The sequence below is a fragment of the Eptatretus burgeri genome, chromosome 18 (genome assembly GCF_056783735.1).
Source record: "Eptatretus burgeri isolate ZD-2024b chromosome 18, Ebu_testis_v1, whole genome shotgun sequence".
NCBI classification, from domain to species: Eukaryota; Metazoa; Chordata; class Myxini; order Myxiniformes; family Myxinidae; genus Eptatretus; species Eptatretus burgeri.
This window is the reverse complement of record NC_140978.1, coordinates 21136804-21152921: the sequence shown is the minus strand read 5'-3', so window position 1 is coordinate 21152921 and position 16118 is coordinate 21136804. Positions and strand designations below refer to the sequence as shown.

The following is a 16118-nucleotide window of genomic DNA, read 5'->3' as shown; positions in this document are numbered from 1 at the left end:
CCAACCACCAGAAGAGGGTACAGTGAAAAATAAAATAAATGCCTGGTAAATTTCACAACCACGATGAGCAATTTGGAGATGTGCAACTTAACCACACACGTTTCTCCCCCAACAAAGCAAAAATCTCAACTCAGCTCGTTACAATCATTGCACACATGGCAACTTCCAGGTTTGTACCTTCATTAACAGACTCCACAAGTTCCACAAAAATAGTCACGAGATGTTACAAAAAAATGACGTTGCCACATAAAATGCTTCACCTCCACCACCAAAAATCTCCCGTCCTCCCTCGATGTCCAACCTTCAATTCTCCTGTCTGTGTTTATCCACAAGCTGCCAGGTAAGTTTAGCATGTTGAGCTGATTGCATCATGCTGATGAAGAACGAAAGTAAAGCATGTCTAAGCCTGTTGCCTAAAATGCTCTTCCATGACACTCAGTATCTGCATAAAAATAAATAAATAAATACTGCCTTGCAGACTTCTCCTCACAGTTTGCCATCTGAGGGACTTTAAACGAGACATTTCTCCATCATTCTCATCCTCATCCCTCTTTCTGTGCATCCTTGGCCATCCTCACCCTCATCCCTCTTTCTGTGCATCCTTGGCAATCCTCACTCTCATCCCTCTTTCTGTGCATCCTTGGCCATCCTCACCCTCATCCCTCTTTCTGTGCATCCTTGGCAATCCTCACTCTCATCCCTCTTTCTGTGTATCCTTGGCCTTCTCACCCTCATCACTCTTTCTGTGCATCCTTGGCCTTCTCACCCTCATCCCTCTTTCTCTCCCACATGCCTCCCCATCTCTTTTTGCAAACCTCTTTACAAGATTGGTGTTCATACAAACTATTTCAAGCCTGTGTAACGACTGCATGCTGTTCATACTGGTAGTCGTCTGTGGTTATAGCATATGAAGATCTCTCCTTGTCCTCCCCATCCCTCAATTTCAGTCTCCATGCCCCCTCAACCTCAAATTCCATGCTTCTCAATCTCACTCTCCACAGTCCCTCAATCTGCACACCACCATTGCCCCTCAATCGAATTAACCTACCCGTTACTCCATCTGAATTCCGTGCCCTCGCGGCTGCCTACCGCTCCATCCCCATGTTCTTCTCCCTGTCACTCCATATTAATTTCCTCTCTTCTCTCCATTACCAATTCCCCCATCCTCCCCATCACTCCAGAGTCCTCCTCCCTGCTCTCCCCATTTCAAAAGCCTCCTCGTCCCTCTATTTCAATATCCCGGCATTCCCAATCATTCTCCCTCCAGGTGGAGGTTCTTCATCTGCTCAAGGTCCCTCAACTCCTCACTGTTCTCTCTGCTTTTTAATCTGCCCTACTTACACCCTCTTCCTCTCTTCTCTCCAATTCCCCCATCGTCCAGAGTCCTCCTCCCTGCTCTCCCCATTTCAAAAGCCTCCTCGTCCCTCTATTTCAATATCCCGGCATTCCCAATCACTCTCCCTCCAGGTGGAGGTTCTTCATCTGCTCGAGGTCCCTCAACTCCTCACCGTTCTCTCTGCTTTTTAATCTGCCCTACTTACATCCTCCTCCTTCCACCACAGTGGTCGCTCTTGTCCCTGTGCCTTCATATATCTTCCTCTTTCTCTCAAGCACCGTCGAATTGTCTCTTAATCATCCTCCTCCCTTCTCCACCATTCCAAACATCGCTCCACTGTAAATTTACCACCGTGTGGAGATTCATCTTCAAACGTTGATTGTTTTTCCCATCGTACTCTCCCTCTTACCTTGTCTAACTATTCCCCGTAGTCTGTCAGCTTTGTGCAGGGTTCGTAAATCGTCATTAAACAACGACGAAGTGAAGGAAACAACAAAGTGACAGCAACGGGCCTTCAAAAATCGCACACAGACGAAGAAGAAGAAGAAGTATGAAGAAAAGAAGAAGAAGAAGAGTCGTTATTTAATGGCGAGAACAGAAGAATAGACATTCATATTCCGCTAGAGTGCCATGCTACCCCGAGCACAATCTTTTTCGTAATCTTCCCTCTTTCTAAGGTCACATTTAGTAATAATGCTTTATACACCGCACCTTTGTAGTTCACAAGCGATTTAATACACTTCGACGGTATAAAAATGAAAAGTCTGAATTAACCGGAAGTACTCGCGGACTGCACGGCAAAATAAGCCGAAATGATTAATAAAAAAAGAAGCTAATGTCAAAACTCAAGAAAAATATTTTAATTCAATGAAAATATAAAATAATAAACGTTTTATGTGTCTCTTTGTGGAGAATCGCGACGGAGTCTTTCATTCATTCATTCATTCTTTCTCCTCGGTTCAGAGGCCATGGCGGTGTAAGAAGCGGACTGTCAGGTGAAATATATTGCCGTTGTCTTGTCAGTTAAAACATTTCGACCAAGCGACGCCTTGTAAACACATGGCTCATAAAACGGAGACGTGACGTCTGTGTTATTTGCTCGATTGAGCAGTGACGTAATCGTTGCGTCATGACGTGTCTGAGTCCTCTCGTTTATCATGACGTCACGCGAGAAATCATTTACATAAATGTGAATAATGTTAAAATGAAGAGAAAAATCCCCCTGGGACAATCCCCCCCGACCAAGCGGAATCTTAGCTTTATCTATTCCGTGCTCGAGCCGTGCGACATGTGATCACACGTCACGTCCTTCAATTCACCACAGCTATTTGGCACATTTTGAACTTATCGATTGTATATCAATCGCTCTTGGCTTTTACGATACGAGTGTGGGCTCGTCGGTGCGTGGCCGTACGTGCAAAAAAATAATTATTGTGACGTCAATAGTGACGTCATAGCACCGTGCCCTGTCATTGGTTGGCAAATAAATGGCTGTAACTTGGGAACCGCTTGTCCGATTAATATCAAACCTTGAAAAGGCACATCCGCGGGTCCCCGGCAATATTCCTGGCACGTTTCAATTAGATCGGACCAGTGGTTGTGGAGAAACGGCGGTCGCAGACACACACACACACACACACACACACACACACACACACACACACACACACACACACACACACACACACACACACACACACACACACACACACACACACACACACACACACACACACACACACACACACACACATTGCTGGAATTATAGATAGATATCTTTGCAAGCAATTATATTAATCGCGACCAAAGTTCGAGGAATGTACTATATTTGTAATTCGTATGCGACGAACAAGCTTAAAATATGTTCTCCAGGATGAGAAACATGCATTATTACGTACACGACGCGTTGGTTGTTCTGTCGGCACAAAATTTGTGAAGTGCGGAGCGTGAAGGTAACACAAGACAGGCCATTTACAGGTGGTCGAGACACGAAGCCAAGCTTGTTGATCATTTTATCACACCCTGACCGAGTACCAGTGTCGTACTCGATGACGTGTTACCTGGGGTGTTCCTTTAGTAAGCGGCTTGCTAAGCCAGTCGTTCCGTATAAATCGCTTTGCAAGCTGCTTGGCAAGCGACCAAGCGAGTCGCCAAGGTTAGCAAAGATGGCCGCCGTTGTTGGTTTCAAACCGTTTGATGGCTATTTCTTCAAATTGAAGACCTGGGTGCAAGAAGTACTTGTCACATTTTTGAAAAAAAATGAGCTGGCACCAGTACTATAATTTATAATGGCCGGAGCATCATTTGATACCAAACAAGCTCAAATGAGCTAAGATCCTCGTCCTCTTAATGATGACGTCATAAAAACGAATATGACGTCATTGTGATGTATCAGGTTTGCGATAAATTATCTGTGCTAATGCCCGGCTTGATTCCCGCAAACAGAATTCAAAAAGCTTGCCTCGTTTCGGAGATAATTTTTTAGGCGATTTCCATTAGCGGAGATATTTTGACATCATAACTTTTTTTTCTAGGAGGAATTTTCAAAATCGGAGATGGTTTCTGTCTGCACAGGGTATTTTTACACATGTAGGCAAAGTTTCAGGAAGTTTCGATGAAAACTGCAGGCTGTGAAACAAACGAGTTTCGGAGATAATGGTATAGGCGATTTCCATTAGCGGCTATATTATGACGTTAACTTTTTTCCTTGGAAGAATTTCCAAAATGGGAGATGGTTACTGCCTGCGTGTCGACTTTCTGCATATACATGGCAAGTTTCACGCAGATCGGATGAAAACTCTGGGTTGTGAAACAAAAATGTCAGAAAATAGGAATGACGTCATAAAAATTGATATGACGTCAAAGTGATGTATCATATGTGCGGTAATTCATCCCTGCAAATGCCATGTTCGATTCCCGCAAATAGAATTCAAAAAGCTTGCCGAGTTCGAGATAATTTCTTAGGCGATTTCCATTAGCAGAGATATTTTGACGTCATAACTTTTTTTCTAGGAATAATTTTCAAAATCGGAGATGGTTACTGTCTGCACAGGATATTTTTACATATATATGCCAAGTTTCAGGAAGTTTCGATGAAAACTGTAGGCTGTGAAACAAAAAACAAAAAATGACAAAAAATAGGAATGACGTCATAAAAATTGATATGACGTCATAGTGATGTATCATATGCGCGGTATTTCATCACTGCTAATGCCCAGTTCGATTCACACACACAGAATTCAAAAAGCTTGCCTAGTTTCGGAGATAATTTTTTAGGCGATCTCCATTAGCGGAGATATTTTGACGTCATAACTTTTTTTTCTAGGAGGAATTTTCAAAATCCGAGATGGTTACTGTCTGCGCAGGGTATTTGTACATATATTTGCCAAGGATCAAGAAGTTTCGACGAAAACTGTAGGCTGTGAAACAAAAAAGTCCACAAGAAGAAGATGAAGAACAACAACGTGAGTAAGACTTCGAGATCCTCCACGATGATCTAAAAATTCCGAAAATAAGTCCCCAAGTACTGTATATTGGTATATGGTCATTGTTGAATTCCCTAAAATGTAGTGCAAGAAATACCCATGTCCATAATGTTTGAGCAAAAAGTTCCTAAGTCCATGACTGTCCAAGCGAAATGCTAGTATGTGTCACATGACAAGCTGTGAAAATGGCGACCATGGAGGCTGGTGAGCATGGTGTGAATGAGGATAACCCTGATAACAGGCATGACGGGGGCAAAAACGTAAAAGAAACCCTGGATAATGGGCCAGAAAGAGAATGAAGGATGCCAAAGCATCAGGTAGGTAGTTTCTATGCATTATACTTTGCTGGTACTGAAAAAGGCACTGCATTCGTCATCATCTTTTGAGCCCTCATAAATGTGGCCATGGTATTTTTTATACTCTTAAGAGTTGACTTTGTTGTAATATTTCCGATCTGGTATGATTTTGATGCAAACTTTCTGAGCAGGAGGACTTTGCTGAACGAGGGACTTGTGACATGAAAGACGACTGGCACCAAAGTTAGGTTTTCTTTTATTTACGACATTAATTTCCGATTTAACTGAGTAATTTTGGACTTAACCGGGTAATATTGTAGTTAACTGAGTATTTCTGCATAAAATTAAACCACAAAAGGCAAGGAAACATCGCAAAAATGACTGTTTGGCAATCAAAAATGAGCAATAAAGGGCTTTGTGTGTTAAAAGTAACCAAGTCCAGCCATTTTGTCGCAAAAAGTACCTAAGTCCAGGTATTTAGGCACAAAAAGCACTTAAGTCCAGGTATTTAGCCACAAAAAGTATTTAAGTCCAAAACTAATTTTCTCGTTTTCTTCGTAATAATAATGGATTATTTTTCCACAAAAAAGGGTTTGTCTGCTCTGTATAGCCCCTGGAACCAGCAACAGGCTCCATAGTATACCACCTTTAAAAAAAAAAAAGTATCTGCAGCATGTTTTGAAAACTTTGATCCTCAATATCTCAAAAGTGTTATTTTGTGACAAAAGTACTTCTTGCACTCAGGTCTTCAATTGCTATCACAGAGGATGGTATATTTTAAATGTTACTTCTACTTTTCATCCTAATTCTTTAAAATCTGCAAACATGAAAATCCTGCCACCCCCTCCCCAAAATGCACATGGGAAGGTGGATGTGCCAAGGCAATCCACAGGGCCGTTTAATGATAATCAAGTTGGAGAACATTGCCCACAATCACTCATAATGATATTAAATGTAAGGGACGAAAATGTAGTTTTTTTCACATTTAGTAGTACTACATGTACGAGCATTTAACATTTACTTAGCTGTTCTCACACCAATCCGAGTATCTTTGAGCCAAGCAGGTGGTCTTCAAACCCTCATGCTTCGTGCTGGACTTGCAACCGTTTCATTCCTTTCATTTCTCCTCTGTGACCGGCGTTAGTGCAGTCTCTGGATAGAGGGCCAGGTGTGATGTGTTCCATTTCTTCCCAACACTGAGTACGTATGTCCAATTTTCTCCCGAATCAGCATAGGATCAGTGTATTTTGTTGCACTTGAGCCTCTCAAAAGGCTGCGTTGCTATTATCAATTGACCTGGTGGGGGGTTAATCTTGGCCAAGAATCTTGGCTTGAGTTCAGCGCATGCTGGGCAAGAAGCGCTCATCTTTTTAATGTCATCCAGTGAGTAGGGAAGGTTGCAACATCATACAAAATGTACCATTCTCATACCACCTGGGTGACATAGTGAGTTGTGGAGCTCATACAGAGAGTCACGGTTAGCTGCAGAGCAGTAGATATGTGAGAATGTATTTGCAGCAACATTGTCCTTACCTGGCCGACACTTGATATCGTAGCTGTAGCATAAAAGTTCAATGCACCACCTCGTGATCTTTTCATTCTTTATTTTGTTGCCTTTATGTTATTGAACATGAAGGCAACATATTTTGGTTTGTGACCAGCTGAAAATGATGCCCCAAAAGGTAGTGCCTCCGTTTTCAGAAAGCTTCAACAACGGCGTATGCTTCTTTTTCCACAGTAGAATGGCGTTGCTCTGATTTTGAAAGAGTTCTCTAAAAAACACAAGCGACAAGTCGACTTGACTGATTGAGTGTGACCATGATGGCATGATCAGATGCATCAGCCTCCACTATGAAAGGAGCATCATCATCTATAGCCATCACTACAGCCATCTCTATATATCTCTCTAGAGAGTTTTGAAAGCTTCAGTAGCAGCAACTGATAGTGGAAAGTTTTTACTTTGTATAAGTGGATGAATATTCTCAGGCAATTTGACAATCCATTGCGAATAGTAAGAGAACATGCCTACTACCCGATGTAGAGATGGCAGGTCGTGCGGCAGTGGCAGCTCCTGAAGGGGCCGAAGGTATTCATGGCAGATCTAATAGAGCCATTGCTGACAGAGTAACCAAGAAAATCGATGGAGTTATCAGAAAAATATGCTCTCATCAGTATGCAAAGATTGTCCATTGGGACCATACTCTGTACAGAGCGTTGGTGCTGCCGAAGCAGTCTCCTTGGCTATTGGGCACAATCCTGGACAGGTCGCCACTCTGACGCAGGATACTTGAATGACTCGGTCATCCCAGCAAGCTGGTACTCATTTTGCCGACCTCGGAAGGATGGCAGGCTGAGTCAACCCCCTGGTGTATTAATTCAGGGGGCAACGAGGCTTGAACTCAGGACCCTCGGATCCCAAGCCGCCACCCTAACCACTGAGCCAACACCAGGCTATGCAAAGATTTGGCAGTGGAAATGGTCTCAGTCGCTCCGCACTCCGTCCACGCGATCCATCTCCGAGAGTAACATGGTGCCGGGGTAATCGGTCATGCTGTTCGGCCACAAACATGTGCTGGACATCCAATGAGGGCTGTAATTGAGCGGAGTGCTAGAGGCATCCACACGACGTCGAACGGAATCTCACGCATACTTGCGCCCCAAGTTAGATGCTAGAATATCCAGATCCAAGTATCTACTATGATGTGTCGAGTGAAAAATTTGCTTTAAAAATCCTCCATTACCAAGTATATGCCTAGTGTTGGCTTAATGGTTTAGGTGGTGGGCTTGGGATCCTCATGTCCTGAGTTCAAATCCGGCTCAGCTGTTGAATTAATACCAGGTGGGGTTAACTCGGCCTGTCATCCTTCCGAGGTCAGCAAAATGAGTTCCAGCATGCTGGTATCCTGTGTCGGAGCGGCGACCCATCCAGGATTATGCCCAATAGCCAAGAAGACTGCTTAGGCAGCACCAATGCTCTGCACAGGGTATGGTCCTAATAGATGGATGGATTACCAAGTATGCCATGATTGTGGATATTGGTGATTCCAATGGATTCCAATGCCGTGCCGAAAAGCTGTTGATAATGCTCTCCATTGTAAAAAAGAAAGAAAATTTCTTTACAAACTCTCCATCCCTTCTTTTCTCCCCCCCCCACACACACACACACACACACACACGCACACACATACTCCCCCCCCCTTCCATTTTTTAAGTCCTCAAACCTCCAATCCCAAGTCTTCATCATAGTCACGAACTGTAAAGACTGCTAAGGATTCTTGATGAAATAAATCTACAAAAAGGTAATTATACATTGGAAGGAATTGACCAAATAACTTGTGGTTACATTATTTTTTACTTTCGGTAGGTTTGTGAAACAGCGAATCTGAGTCTATACACTGCCAGTGTGTGCAACTGAGACACAAAAATGCACATAACTCGAAATTGCATGAATATTGATCGATGTCTGTCGACCTCCGCATGCAGTCAGCCAAGAATTCTTAAATGAGGTATCATTCAGCATTATATCTGTTGTGGTTACGATGTTCACCCCATTCAGACACAATTGCGCAACTTGCATTTATATAGCTACTAGCAAGGGAATTGAACGTTGCTTGGTGCTGTTCTAATCCTTGTTAGCATTTTGAATAAATAACTATTTTTTCTATTTTTTTGTGGGTGCCTAAAACACTTCCCTAAAGCCATTAAGGAGTGGGGTCGAGGATCATTTAATATTACCTTTCACATGGCTACAAAAGTGTAGGCACGATAGAGCGATAAAAAACAGAAATCCCCCCCCCCCAAAAAAAAATTGGCTTTAAACACTCTCCAGCACTCACTGATGAACCTCTGAAAGTTTGACGAAGATACATTTAGCCATCACTGAGAAAAATGGTGACAGACACAAACTCTGAAACAGGTTCTCCTCAAATATTTGTCTGTATTTGGCTCCATTCATTGTTCCCTCTGTCTTTACAAGTCTCCCAGTCCCTACCACTGAAAAGCATCCCCATGACATGCTGCTGTCACTACCATGTTTCACAGAAGAGATGGTGTTGGATGAGTGCTGAGATGTGCTTGTTTTACACCACATGTAGCACTTTGTATTCAGGCAAAATAATTCAATTTTTGTCTCATCAGACCAAATAATCTTTTGCCTCATGCTCTCACAGTCTTTCACATGCCTTTATGCACAGTTCAGGCATATGCACTTTATGCACAATTATGCACGTCATGTGCCTTTTTCCCAGGAATGACTTCCTTCTGGCCACTCTCTCATAAAACCTAGATGTGCTACAGAGGGTATTGTGTTTCCAGCAGATTTTCCCATCTCAGCCAAAAAACTCTCTAGTTCTGTCAGAGTAGTCGTTGTGTTCTTGGTCAACTCCCTGACCAAGGTCCTTCTTGTCCAGTTGTTCAGTTTTGTCGGACGGCCAGCTCGAGGAAGAGTCTGGGTAGTTCCATATTATTTCCATTTCCTAATGATGAAGCTCCTTGTGCTCTTGGGAACTTTCAACACTCTATAATTTTTTATACCCTTCCCCAGATCTATGCCTCCTCACAGTTCTATCTCAGAGTTTTACAGGCAGTTCCTTGGATTTCATGGTGGAGTTTCTGCTCTGACATGCACCGTCAACTGTGGGACCTAAAATAGAAAGGTGTGTTTCTTCATAAATCATGTCCAAAACAATTTAATTGGCCACAGGTGGACTCCAATCAAGTTGGCGAGACTTCTCGAGGATGACCCAGGTCGAAAAACCAGTTAAAACCAGTACACATTTTCAACTGGTCTCTATTGGTTCTAATTGGTCTTTAACTGGTCTCTATTGGTTTCAACTGGTACCAGTTAAATTCAGTCAGAATTCCAATTTCCCAGTTGAAAAAACCAGTAGCTCATATTTGTACCAGTTAAAGTCTTACTGGTTCCAGTTGATACCAGTTGCAATGTACTGGTCCCAGTTGATACCAGTTGCAATGTACTGGTCTCCCAGTTGATACCAGTTACAATGTACTGGTCCCAGTTGATACCAGTTAGTTAAATACATGTATTTCAACTGGTAATATATCACTCTATTCCAATTTCCATATTAAAACCAGTAAGAAACCAACTGGCTTTACTGGTACCAGTTGGCTACTGGTTTTCAACTGGTACCAGTTGACCAGTAAGCTACTGGTCTTTACTGGTTTTTTGACCTGGGGATCAAAGAAAATTGGATGCACCCGAGCTCAATTTGGAGTGTCATAGCAAAGGGGTTGAATACTCACTGACGCAAAACATTTCAGATTTTCATTTGTCGTTGATTTTTTAAAAATTCTAAAAATAAGTTTTCACTTTGTCATTATGGGGTATGATGTGAAGATCAGTGACAAAAAATGTAAATGTAATCAATTTTAAATCCAGGCTGTAACAATTCGAGGGGTGTGAAAAATTTGAGGGGTGTGAATACTTTCTCAAGGCACTGTGGATACGTGTGAAGGATGGTTGCTCATTGACGGGACTAATTCCGGATTAAGATCACTCGATGGTCCGGTCAAAAAGCCGCAACTGATCCTTGCCTGCTCTGCAGCTACACCAGTTGGCAGTGCCTTAATTTTTCAATCTCTTACTGACCTGACACACCATGTGATGAAGTCAATAATCACGCAGTACAATTTTGGAAATCAACTTGTAATTTCTTGGGACCTCAAACGACAGAAGCTTTCAATTGTTGGTCTTGAACAATCAACATCTTCTTGTTCTGAGAATTATTTTGATGCTTGTGCTCTTCAATTTCTGCAGTAATATTAAAGTAACCACAAGCATTGAATGCAAGGTATACACACATTTTATTCTCAACAACGTTACAGTTCATGGATTGTTGTGGGTTACCATGTGTAGTGAAAGTGCTTTTGAGATTTTGCTTCGAAATGAAAAGGCACTGAAATAAGAAATTGATTCAATAGTTGATTCAATTCACATCATAATCAGATATCATATTGCATTGCCTTTTCTTTGCTGACACAAGGCACATACGGAAGTTCATATAGACATATTGGATAAAGAATAGGATATCATAATTAAATTGTTCGAAACTGAACTTTCCCATCTGTTACAATGAACAGGAATCCCTTGCTCAAAATACAGTACCTGGGCCTCTTTTTTTTGAATGGCTTAAACGCAGATCTTTATCTATTTCGGTATCACTTACAAGATGGGGGTGGGGACAAAATGTCTTCCCTCTTGGCTTAAGCAAAAACTCATTTATCCTTTGATGTTAAGTTGTTTAAGTGCAGTAGTCTCCAGCCAACATCAAACATTCTTCCCAGTAGTGGGCATATGTTCTGATGGCATTGGAATAGAAGTCATGTTTTTGGCTATGATATATATATATATATATATATATATATATATATATATATATATATATATATATATATATATATATATATATATATATATATATACATACATATATACATATACATAAAAATATACACACACACACACACACATATACTATTACCAAACGCAATGCTTGAGGCATTATTCATTGTTCTGAAACAGCTGGGCAAATATTTATCACAGAGGGAAACATTGGACAGACTCTTCAACTTAAAGAGTAATATGTGCTGGTGCCTCCCCACCCCACTCCCTCCCCACCCCACTCCCTCCCCCCCGTAGGCAATTCCAATATGTCAGAGTCACAAGAAGTGTTAGGGAAGAAAGTTGATGTAATGATCTAGAAGGTTTTGACCAACCTGAAATTTCTTATTTGCTGGTTGTTTTCTCTAAAATAGGAACACACACCACAGTCTGGGGAGAGAGAATCAGCAGTCTCATGAGGAGAGCAGCATATGGGGTACAGGAATGATGAGATCTCTTTATGATAAAGTATTTGTCAGGAGTAAAGGAGATATATTCTTTTTTGCACTGGTTAATTATTTTCTTGGAGTGAAGGATTCGTGTGTTTGCCTGTATAGCCATACAATTCATATCAGCTGTAAAAATCAATTTTAATGAGCTATAAATTATGACTATCAATGGGTATATTTATGGTCACAATTGCAAACTCTTTTCGAAGATGGGGGTGGCTGCACATCAATTATTCGGGAAAGTCAATTCGACCAATATGACCATACAGCAACCCACCCGAAAAGTGCAGCTTTCGATAAATACGTATATACATATATATGTATACATATATATGTATATATATATATATATATATATATATATATATATATATATATATATATATATATATATATATATATATATATATATATTCTACTTCATATAACTCTTTGTTTCAAATAAAGAAGATATGGTTTTCACTTAAACATATACTAAACAGGAATATATGCTAAACATGAAGCCTGGTGTTGGCTTAGTGGTTAGGGTGGCGGCTTGGGATCCCAGGGTCCTGAGTTCCTGAGTTCAAGCCCCGTTGGCTGCTGAATTAACACCAGGGGGTTGACTCAGCCTGTCATCCTTCCAAGGTTGGCGAAATGAGTACCAGTGTACTGGTCCCGGTGTATGCCCCGGTTAGAATAGGTGTACCATATCCCTGTGTGTCATAAGAGGTGACCAGGGTTGGCATCAGGAAGGGCATCCGGCCATAAAACATTGCCTCAAGAAAAAGCCAAACCCCTGCACAGCAGGGAAAAATGGCTGTAAAAACGGTCATTTTTATTTTTTAATATATGCTAAACATCACAGCATGCAATAAACAGGAAGATAGTAAATAAAATAAAACACCAATCATTTTGAGACCATAGGTCAGAAGCAAGCACGGAAGCAGGTAAACATCAAGTATATAACCAGTCATCTTTTGTTTAATATATATTTATGGGAGAAGGGCTAAAGTTGGTAATAAATGGAGAAAAGCAAGAGAATGGAGGATGATATAAGAGAGGTTGGAGTGTAAGGGAGAGAATGAAAAGATTTGGAGGAAATAGGAGAAAGAGGAGGGAAGGGAAAGGGGCATAGATGGAGTATTTGGGATAGAGAGTGATTTGGGGGGGGGAGAATGTGGAAGTGGGGAAGAAGGAAGAACAAACTTCAGAAATGCTGACGTTTGTGTACGTAATAAATAGATAATGTAATGGGACACTTTCATCTGAAAAATCACAAACAACATCTGAACTAATATGGATTTTTAACAAATGATTAGCCATCAGACCGTAACCCAAAGCCATCGTTTTCTTGACTTCATTCACAAAACATAAGCTTTCCATTTTGGGTGATGAGCCACAGCTTATCTCCATCGACAGATATGTGGTTAAATTGCTTGCTGTTCAACAACTGTTGCCAGCTAGTTATAGAGGTCCCAACACCGACGCTGCAACAACATGAAGGGATGAGAAAAGAGTAGGAGGAGTCAGAAATTGTTGTAATGTGCTTTCTGTTTTGGCTTTCAATGAAAGTATTTGATCTTATATATTTATATCTCTTATCGAGTACTGTACCTCACTTCCGTTTATATCCCTTGTGAGTTGTGACTACAATTATAACAGGTCAAATTGTCACTGATACCACTGAGTGTACCTTGGTGAGCTCTATTTGGGCAGTTTTCCTTGAATGTAATGATCACATCCCTGGATTCATCTCCAATATTGTGACATGGCTTCTTATTATAATACGAGTCTAAAAGCTCATAAAAAATGTCGGGTTGGAATTATTTTATTCAAAATATTCATGGAGACTGGAAGATATGGTTTTCTCGCAAGAAGTGTTGTTTTAAAACACTACATGTACAAATGTGACACTATTTTTTTTATCTACTGGGAAGTTTCATTTTGACAGTACAGCCTCATAAGCGTGCCAAAGTTTGGAGCCTCGGCCTAGCGTCAGGTGTGCTTATATATTGTTTATTTATTAGACATCCTATGGACATAAATTTATCCTCGTTTTACTCTGTGCGTGTTGCACATCATATGCAGTGAATTTCACCTCCCTGCGCCTTGCATTTTTTGAGCGTTTCTGTACACCACCCTTGCGGCCCGATTTGCAAGTCACCATCTACATTTCCAATAGAAGAGATGCAATTACTCGATTATGAAAAATATTTTTGAGTTTTTTTTAAGCCTGAAAAAATGGACTGCAGTGAACACTCAGTCGTGTTCAAAGATTGGCCTCTAAAGCCCTTCTTAAACCGTCCTTATGAAGGGGGACAGACAAATACACAGATACACAAACACACTGTGTTTTATAGAGGTACAGTATATTACTAAATAATAATATAAATAATAATAAGAACAAACCCAATGAGACTGCCAATACGATTGCTGTATGCAGAAAGGGAACTTTTGAAAAGGGTGTTTTTGATGAAAAAATAAAATATGGTAACCCTACATAATGGACACTCTGTCATCACACTGGCTTGTTTCTTCTTCATCATCATCTTTTTCCGTGCACAGCACATCGGCTGTGGGTAGCTTCATATGCTGTGCCGCTGATGTTTAGCCTCCCGCTTGGCTCCATACTTTACTCTTTTAAATGTTCTTGTACGTTTGATGAGGAACGTTTTTCTCCACTTGAAAAATAATGACTTTCCACATGAAATACTTGTGTATACTTCCATCTTCATATTTGAAATCTATCAAAACACTCCAATTACGGTATTATGGCCCTCATATAATTAAAATCTTTAAAAAAATAAATAAATAAAAATAAATAGAGCAAAAACAACAAAAATACGAGACACAAAAAATATTCCAGTGTTCCTAAATCGAAAAATTGTAATTTACAAAGTCTAATCTATTTATTACGTACATTGTTTCCTTCCCCCTTCTCTCCTCTTACTATTAGCAAATCTCAACCTTCCTTTCCAACTTCTCCAATATCCCCCAACCTCCCTTTCCTTTTTCTCACACCATTCTTCCTTCTTTTTTTTATTCTCAGTTTAAACATTCCAAATTTCGCCTAATTACGTAACAAATGGATGACTATGAGCTCAATTATCTCAATAAATAAGTTTTTTTTGACTCAAAAACGCACGCACCTTTTGTAGAGTTCTCCCACGTGTGTGATAGCATACACGGTGCCGTCATCACCGACGTCCAGAGTCTTAAATGTATGACCAAAGCTGTAGGATACACCACTAGATGTACAGGTGTTTGTATCGACGTAGACAAGGGTATCTGTTTGAGATATGCCCCAGCAATCGTGCAGGCCGCAGGCAACTAGCGGAAGCAAAAGACTTTGACTCGTTCCGCCGATGTTTGTCGGGTGTGCCTCGGAGAAAGTACCACAGTATACAGTGTTGTCTAAACCGACGATGATCATCATGTCTTTTGTCTTCACACTGATGGAGTTACACTGGAACACTGAGGGATGGAGTTGGAGGGAAAGAAATAGGCCATTATTAAGATGTTGGAAACAAGTGCCAAGCGCTGTGGCGGGGGGGGGGGGGGGGTCCACGTGCTATGTCCCCACTGTTATCATAGCAACAAACACAACTACCAGTTACCCCCTTCCCAAAATCTGCATCCGCCCCCTAATATTCTACTCCCCATGGGGTCAACACTCTCCTTGCAATGTTTGGTCATGGTCAATTAAAACAGTTAAATAGACTACCCTTCCCTCTATTCCACCCCCTTACATCGCCTAGTTTATTAAAGCTGATAACTAAAAAAAATTTTCATCATTAACCCCCCCCCCCACTCCACTCCCGCATGGGGTCTATAATATCCCTACCAAGTTTGGTGGCGATAACTCAAGCTATTTCAGATTACAGAGATCCCCCTAATTCCAAATCCCCTCAGTCAAAAAACCTATTAAGGGTAATTTTCAACATAAGGCCGACATGGGTCCCGAAAACCACATTTGGTAGCACTACTGCCCATAGGCTTAATGTGAAAAGCCATATCCGATGAAGAGACCCCTCTATCCTCCCCTATCTCATACCCTCCTCCAAAACTGCCCCTCCCCACCCCGTTCCCACTCCCTCAAAGGGCGGAGTAGCTCCTTGTGAGCCGACGGCCATCCGTATCTAGTGCCCAATTGTGTCTGCGGACGTCCTC

The 16118-nt window shown here is 41.2% G+C and overlaps 2 protein-coding genes across 6 annotated transcripts in view; both read right to left on the bottom strand.

Annotated features, from left to right (window-relative positions):
* Positions 1–1963, bottom strand: part of LOC147008704 (F-box-like/WD repeat-containing protein TBL1XR1) — a 31272-nt gene extending 29309 nt beyond the window's left edge. For 3 of the 4 annotated variants that reach the window (XM_085864431.1, XM_085864434.1, XM_085864435.1), the window contains exon 1: positions 1746–1963. The gene's annotated coding sequence lies outside the window, so the exon portion shown is untranslated. The remainder of the gene's footprint in view (positions 1–1745) is intronic. The other variant, XM_085864433.1, reaches the window with a different exon arrangement.
* A 10799-nt stretch (positions 1964–12762) lies between these two features.
* The window catches only part of LOC147008703 (uncharacterized), a 71275-nt gene continuing 67919 nt past the window's right edge, over positions 12763–16118 (bottom strand). For both annotated transcript variants that reach the window (XM_085864274.1, XM_085864273.1), the window contains 2 exons: positions 15098–15422; positions 12763–13435 (listed from right to left, as the gene is read on the bottom strand). In XM_085864274.1, the coding sequence (XP_085720400.1) occupies positions 13306–13435; positions 15098–15422 (455 nt within the window). In that variant the 3' untranslated portion in view covers positions 12763–13305. The remainder of the gene's footprint in view (positions 13436–15097; positions 15423–16118) is intronic.